Here is an 8276-nt window from a genome sequence, read left to right as displayed (position 1 = left end):
TGGCGCTGCACCAAGAACCACTGAAGAAGACATGAGCACAACTTCCTTCTCCGCGAAATGTAAATAAAACTGGAATGCCGTCAGATTTTAGCGATCATATTATTTCTCATTTGTCTTCAGAAAAAAGATTATTAGCCACTTGCCCCTCTAAGGCTAGACTCTCACCTTGGTTTTGGTTGTATTTACCCAGAATGCCCTGCGCTGTAGTCTGCTTCCTGCTTTTGTAGTGGTGTCTCTGGTCTGGTAGGCATTCACATATAGATTTGAACTCCGCCAGAGTTCACTTTAACTGAACCGATACCTAAGTTTGTAGTCGGATTAGAGTTTGCTTTTCTGGGCCGCAGCAGAGTTCGATTGCACATCCCCGCCTCCCCAATCTAACCGGACTTTGTAGACAAACGAACCAAAGTTTATTTAACACGAACTTAACAAGACTGGTGTGAATGCACCCTAAAAGATCTTAAAAAGCAATACCTCACCCTCTGATTTACAATAAAAATGTAGAGATGATTAGAAACCAACCAGATTTTAAGTTTTTATTGGGCCATTAACTTCCTTTCGTTTCTCTTCTTTTAGTCTCAGAGATCTGCTTCTTTGGCCTCGATGTCTATGAATTCTGACGCGTCGCCGAGCAGCAGCCACAACTCGTCTCTGCACCACCCTGAGCACAAAGCAAGCAGGAAGGATCACGGCATCCGAACAGCGAGGGGTGAGAAAGGCCAGGTCCAGAAAGAGCCGAATGCTGTTTTCTTTTTTTTTTTTTGTTTGTTCATGTAATTCCTCCTGGCTTCAGGGGTCCACGCCCCTCAACACGGAGTCTCCTCAGGGGATGAAAATCGCCACTCTCACTCCCGGCAGCCGTCTCGGGCGGGCAGCATCCCTGCTCTGCTGCCGAAGCCGCCTCTGACTCCGCTGGTCAAACTGGTGGGTAAAATCTACTCCCTCAAATGCAGGTGAGTAAGAAGAGGTTTGTTAGTCAAATAAATGACATATTGATGGATATATTGCTCACTCCCGCTTGCCCTGCCGTCCAGGTTCTGCGACGAAGTGTTTCACGGGCCTCTGTCCGTTCAAGAGAAGTGGATCACACACCTGCAGAAACACATCCTGTCTCTGGGCTACAAGGGCAAAGAGGCTCCTTCTTCTCCAGCCGCTCCGTCTGCTCCAGCACTTGTCCATCCGGTGGCCGTATGAACTGACAAGTGTTCCCCAGACTCCACGAAGGAACAACCGTCTTTTTAAATGTCTTCATTTAAAAAAAGAAAAGAAAACTTGTTCCCTTCTCGTCCATGGGAGGGCAGACATGAGCCGTGAGAGAGAGCAGCGGCTCTGTGTAACCCACTCAGGAAACATCCACTCTTCATACACGGTTCTGATCACAGAGCTTCCTCCACCTGCTCAGAAGATTAGGGTTAGGAGAAGATTTTTTTTTTTTGAGCAAATCGCATTTCTTTATTTTGTATGTTTTCTACTTTCTGATCTAAATCACATTTTTATTGAATACTTAAAAAAAACAGATTCTTATGCATTTAAACTAAATGGATTTTAAATCATTTCATGTATGTATTAAATCTTCTGACAATTTTTTTTCTCTTTTTTTTTGCAGAAGGGATATTGTTGCAGAATATTCCCAAGTTGTTTTCTAGAAAAAAAAAACCCCAGTACATCTCTTAGATGAATTATGTTTTCTGTTGAATATCTTCTTTAAGGTTTTTCTGCTTTTTCAATTTACAATGTGTGTTAAAGAAATGGAATTATGTCACATATTTATATATTTTTTTTTTACGTTGGTAATTTCTAAGCAACATGCAGCAAAGGCTCAATGGGACAGTAACCGTTTTGATAAGAGGCATCCCAAGTAGCCTCACTAGCTGTCCTTTCCTTTTCTGCTGAGATTTCAAAAACAAACAGGCTGTTCAGGCTGCACATATCCTTTTCTCTTGAGTCTATTTTATCTGTAAATAAAATTTGTCATGTTTACTTTCTTTCTTTTTTGGACTTTATTATTAGTGATATTAGATAACGACAGGCCTCTTCATGCACCGTATTGAATACGTGACCAGGAGAACCTCGCTTTTTATGCCGGAAAAAAAGGCCATATTAGCAGGGGTTTAATTTCTTTTTATAAACTTTTACTGTATTATTTTTTTTTATCTTTGAAGATTTATCATCCCTGTGGTTCCTTGAACCCAGAGTTTTCCAACATGTTTTTGAGAACTGCTTCACATCTGCTGCTTGGAGTCGACTAACATCTGGCAGCTGTGAGCAGGTATTCCAGCCTAGGATGGTTTTCCATGCATTTCTTGGTTTTGCCTCAGAAATATTATGCTTCATCTCATAGGAAGAAGTAAAGGAGCAATTTGTCCTTTTGTTGCTTTGGAGGAACTAGCTTATGTTTTTGCTACAGCATTTTTGACCCGAAGAACTCTTTGCAATCAAAACGAAATTAAAAAAGCAAAGAATAAACATGATAATGGCAAAAATGTTTTTCTAAATGTGGCCACCCATATTATCAACTACTTTAAACCAATACTAGGAAGTGAAAATAATCAAATGTGCTGGAGTGAAAGATGTTAATTAGGTACCAACAGTGAGAAACGGCTGAGTGAACCTTCAACATAATCTAAAGCGATTCTTGGTAAAACAACATTCAGTGCTATAAATCTCTCACCTTATGAATCAGAAAAAAAATCAGTAATTCATTTCACTCTGACCTTTAATCAGTTGAATGATGTTCATCTGTTTTGTTTTGTTTATTTTGATGTTGATAGTTTCTACAATACTTTTCAAAATTTCAACCACATATTTAACCCTTGGTACCACTCATTGTTAACATGAGGTCATTTATTTTTTACCCAATTCGTCCCAAATGTGTTTGGTGGAAGCAAAACCTAACCCAACCTTGTTTTCCCCCCTCTCTGTTGATCAAAAACTTAATTACAGCTCAGACTTTAATTATGGGCATGGTTAGACAAGCAGCAGTTTTCTTGAAGAACAAGCACTTGACTGATTGACTTGAGATGTTTCCTCGTCTTATCTATTGTCACGAGGGGCTGACAGAAACAGGTGTTGTGTTATATTTGTACTCTAGGAAAACTAGAAATCCACTGAATAAAAGTGTACTCAAATTTATAGTTGCACAACTAACTTCTTCTTTTAAAGATACTTGCTGTTACATTTCTTTTAAAACACTAACAAAATCATCACTAGTAACTTTTTGAAGAAACTTCTGGATTATTAATTAATTGAGATGGGATCTTTTTGGGTTTAAGGTTTTGTTCCAGTGTCTGATGCACTTATTTATTTATTTATTTTTTTTTTGCAGCAGGCCAAACTTTTATTGTCATGAAAATCTCCAAAAATCAAGAGTGAAAGTGTATCAAAAACACAATAAACTTCTACAGGATTAGTGACTATTTGAATGGATAGGTCAGAGTGAAATCTAGAACACAATTTAAACTCTTGTTTAAAAATGGAAAACTATATTTATTGAATAAAGATGGGATGTTTCTGATGTACTTGAGCAAAGTAGCAGCAGACAGGAGAATGCATTTGACGATTCCAGTAAGTTATGCTTCATGCGTCCTTCCTCTGCCTCTGGTCAGGCCTCTTTCCATTTCTTCTTCACAGTGAAAGTCTCTCGGGCCTGATACCGTGTGATTTGCTGCCAGGAGCAGTCCGCCTCCAGCTACTGATGGATTATTCTGATGGGTGCTGCTCTAATGGGGTGCCAACCTACAGGCGTTTACGGCGTTCTGCAAACTTTCCAGCCTGCCGGGACCAAACTGAGTAACTGCACACAGCCGTCAATGTCCAATCATTCAACGACATTCACAGGGGACTAAAAGCAGCAATTTCCAAACACTTATTGAACCGAGAACCCAAATTAGAAGGTCATCTGTCTTTCAGGGCCGCCGGGTTTGAAGCGCTTGGCAAACAGCTTGAGGATTCATTTTCTCCGAGAGAGTCTGGCACAATCTGGCCGTTACACCTGCTGTAACGCTTCTGTTGGAGGGAAATTGATGTGAACTAATAATAATAATAATGAGAATTTAAGGACTCGACAAAAGAGCCTTTATACAAAATACCTCATTTTTAGAGCTACATGATTGGATTGTTTAAAAGTACAAGAGCATGTTTAACTATACACGGCAATAGTTTGACTTACAGTTTTTAAACGTCCCTTTTTGTCTACTTTTCTACATTTTAACTTTTTTTTTTTTTTTTTTAGTTTTCCAAATTAGCAAACCAGCTTTATTAACTCTGCATAAGAATTGTTTACATTTATTTCAAAGAAGTCCATTTTTTTGTTTATGCGAATCAAAAATGCGAAATGACATTCTTGAATCGTAAAAGGAACTGCTTTTCACAGTTAAATGATGATCCATTTAATAATTCAGTTCAGACTGAGGCTGACTTCAGTAACTGGACATTTCTGCTTTATGTCACACCATCAAGATGTGTGTTTAATACAACAGTATGTAACGGTCTGCTTTGATCTGAATTCGCCCACTTAGAGCAACAGAGACGCTCTGAGTGTTTGGACGTCTCCCAGATGGTTTCTGGTCCTCACACTCTGAAAATCTGCCGATACGACTATCAAGTGATAAGAGGTGACTAATGATATGTTCCCCTTCGCATCCAACGCACAGAAAGTTTTGCTTTCTAGTTTTGAATCTGTTTGAAAGAAATCACCTACCTCTCGGGCAGCAAGACTTTCTCTCCATCTCCTTCTTTGTCTGTGACTCATGACTCTGGACCGGAACCAGTCCAGGATTTTCAGTATGATTTATAGCTTGTTTTGGTCCTTGGCCGAAAATAAGGTTTTATCACACAGTTTGTGGCGTTACAGTCATTCTCGGAGACAACGGATTCCTCGAGACAACTCTGACACTGGATCTGAACATTTCTTTCTGTTTTCTTTGTTTTGTTGTTGACATTGTTGCTGTGTGACATTTCAGCTTCAAAATAGCCAGTCTTGAACTGGGACGCATGTTACTATGCGAAAGCTAAAGAACAGTTTTTGCTGCAAATTCATGTTGCGTTCTCACTCTTTGTATTTATGCGCGTAATTGAAACGTACTGCACTTTTGTTCTTGCATTTGAAAAGTCTCTCCTTAAGATTTTCTCTTCTTTGCCTTCTGTGAGGCTATGACTCGCTCATCAGCGCGCGTGTAGCAGCACAGCGTTTCAGATTCACAGCGTTCGGCTGGACTGCACTGACACGAGACATCAGAGAGAACGAGCGCAGGGAGCTGACCTGCTGCTGGGGTCATCGTCACCTGGCTACATGACCCCAGAGAACGACTGCATCACAGTCACAAGAAGTCGTGAATCAGCAGAGAGAATCTGAGGCAGTGAGAGGAAATGCATGATTAGCTGCCAAGACACTTTCTGACAATACTACTGCTACGTGTTATCGTGGATCAATATCAAAAATGCAAACAATGTGAAAACAAGTCACAAACTGATTCAGGACAAAAGGCATAAAAAAAAAATTGCCTTCGTTTTATGGCAGTCGGTTTTGTTTTTTTCTTTAGATGGCAGTTTATCAATTAATCATAAGTCGACAGATAAGATCAATCACTCATTAATCGCTAATCGCTTGTTTCATTTTGCTGCACAAGTGAAACAAGCAGTTCCTTAAATTCGCTACAAGAAGCGGACATTAACCTTCATACCACACCAAAGGTTTCTACAGAGAAAAAACACGTTTGTCTTTCATGGATTGTACTGCCTTATGGTAAAGCTCAATGTTGTGCTAACATTTTAATTTCATGAAGTTTATGAAGAACAAAATGTTTGATTTATGAGTTAATACAACATGGAGTAAAGAAGGAAGGAAAAGGTTTTCTTCTGTATGCTCGGGGTACTTACAGTTGTAATTCAGTTTCTTTGATTATATTATAACTTTTATTGCAGAACAAACTGTTCCAGTGCTTAGATGGAGAGGTTTTAGTCTGAACTGCCTGGTCTTTCTTCTCTTGGGTCTCATTCGTGTTGCACAGAGAGCAGGTGAAACATGATGTCTCTGATCAGGTTGCACAGTTATCCCGTGTCTTCGCTCCAACGAGATGGGTAAATAAAAATACAGGAGAGGAAAAAAGATGTCTTCAAGGTTTTTAAAGTCAGATGGGAAAAATAAGATGAATCAATGCAAGTGAATAGAACTTTGAAATGGAGTGTTGCGCACATCCTCTTGTTTGGTCTGCACCATTTGAGCTGTTATTAATATTAAACTCTCTCCTGCACACATTTCTAGTACCAGGAGGAAACCTCCTGCCCCTTGCTTTTGAGCGCCGCATTCATTTTCAATAGCACAGATTGAAAAAATTGCAAGATTTCTGAAGTATACTTTAGAGATTTTGACAAGCTTTCATCTCATATTTGCTGCAGGTTTGTCAGCTGCACATCTATGACGTGAATCTCCACTTGCATCACATCACCAAAGAGCCGGATTGAGATCCAGTGTCTGTGGAGGACATTGGACAAAAGGAAACTTATTGCCATGTTGAAGAAAATCCAATTTGTGACGGTCATAGTCAGGAGATGAAGTTGGACAGCAAAAGTACTCAGGTAGGCTGTGGGGCTTCCGCCACGAAACAGCTGTGACCTCAAACCACTTTGAAGCCATCCAAATGTGCTACTCCTAAACTTCAGCAAATTCTTCCCACACCTGAGCTTTTGCCTTTGCAGCTATGAGACAACCTGCAACTATTTGGTTTTTCCAGATCATAGCTGAGACTCGGAGGTTAAGGCTTCGAGGTCAATCGTGGGCCAGACAAAGCGGAGGCAATTCTGGAATGTGATGAAGGTCAGAAACTCAGAGGGAAACAACGAGAGTAAGATATGAACACTGGAGTACTACTGACATGAAGCTTTAAATAATCTGTCAGGGAGGCAGAGATGGAGGGAAGCAGATAGCAGGTGAAGCTGGTAGGCAGTTAGCGTAGGACCAGGCAGACGAAGCAGAAGGAGAGCCTGGCAGAGAGCAGATGTGGAGAAAACATGAGGACAGCATGAAAAAAGTGAATCATCACATAGATTGACAAGTTAAAGGGACAGTAATATATAAAATTGACTTCTTTGAGCTTTAAATCGTTTCATAATGTTATTCCCTCATCGCAATCATACCTGGAGTGTTGAGCTAATTCTTTCGTACATGTTTGAGAAATCCTTTAATCTCCATGGCAACCATTCAGCTGTGCAAAACACCTGGGTGGACCTCACCTTGCCTTTGAGGATGAAGCTCCTTCTCGTCCGTCTCACCGAGCTCCCCTCCCAGACGCCTTCCCCACTCGGCTCCTTCAGACTAGCCAGCAGCACTTAGCAAACACCTGGTGGAGCTGCACGTCAGCTGAGCTCATTGTAGGAGCTGCTTCTCAGTGAAACGCCGGTAGAGACGTTGTTTAAAGGGTCATTAAAGGAGCCGTGTTGTGATGACTTCCTGAAGGCGGGGTTTCAGAAACAACAGGAGATTTTAAAGACACGTAAGCCCAATTTCAAATTACGTGATCAAATTTCTTTTAAGTAATATTTGAATAATTTTACAACAACTGAAGGTAAACATACGCTGCTATAAAATGTGACTATATGCCTGGGAAACACATAATACTGCCCGTTTAACCAATTGACAGTTCAGCTCATTTTGTCATGAAGACCAAGTGGATCATTGAGAAGACATCCGGTGTAAATCATCACTACTGAAGATGTCTGATCATGTAAAGCTCCAGGGTTTTAAGCTGGCCAACTATGCTTCCTAATACAGGAAACATACGGGGCCCTCTGTGAGTATTTGTTCAATCCTTAGCTTGGAGGCTCCCTGCTGCTTTTTCCGAACAACTCCAAACCTCTACAGCTAGATTTGGTTCCTGGGTCACTTAGACAGATGGTATTGATTGTTCAATTTTTCTCAGAAAGAAAATGATGCTTTTGGCTTCCACAGAACTGAAAGAGTTCAGATATCTGGCAGTGGTGAGTCAGCGGTTAAGGCTTTGTGTTACCGATCAGGGGGGTGAGGGTTCAAGACTACCGTGGAGAAAACCCCTTAAGCCATATTCTGAGACGCATCCTGACTGCATTTTATGTAAAGAGCTGCAAACATCCAAAAATGGTGTTGATGTGGGAAAAAAAAAAAAAAGTTTTGCATGTGTTACAGGCTGTAGCTGGAGTTTATTGTACTGAGAAATAGGATTATATTTTAATAATTCAGAATACTTCAGTGCACATGTTTTTAGTTGTTCACAATGCCGGATCAGCTATATCTGCTAAAATGT

The 8276-nt window shown here is 40.4% G+C and overlaps 1 protein-coding gene across 1 annotated transcript; it reads left to right on the top strand.

Annotated features, from left to right (window-relative positions):
- Positions 1-17: 17 nt before the first annotated feature.
- Positions 18-1505, top strand: LOC106941481 (protein Wiz-like). Its single transcript, XM_015024530.1, has 3 exons — positions 18-709; positions 794-953; positions 1035-1505. Exons 1-3 carry the CDS (start codon positions 604-606, stop codon positions 1192-1194), a joined length of 426 nt encoding a protein of 141 aa, XP_014880016.1. The 5' UTR covers positions 18-603; the 3' UTR covers positions 1195-1505.
- The last annotated feature ends 6771 nt before the right edge of the window (positions 1506-8276 follow it).

The sequence above is a fragment of the Poecilia latipinna genome, unplaced genomic scaffold, assembly GCF_001443285.1.
Source record: "Poecilia latipinna isolate Pla-1442-1.1 unplaced genomic scaffold, P_latipinna-1.0 Scaffold3695, whole genome shotgun sequence".
Classification (NCBI taxonomy): Eukaryota; Metazoa; Chordata; class Actinopteri; order Cyprinodontiformes; family Poeciliidae; genus Poecilia; species Poecilia latipinna.
This window is presented reverse-complemented; position numbering and strand designations above follow the sequence as displayed.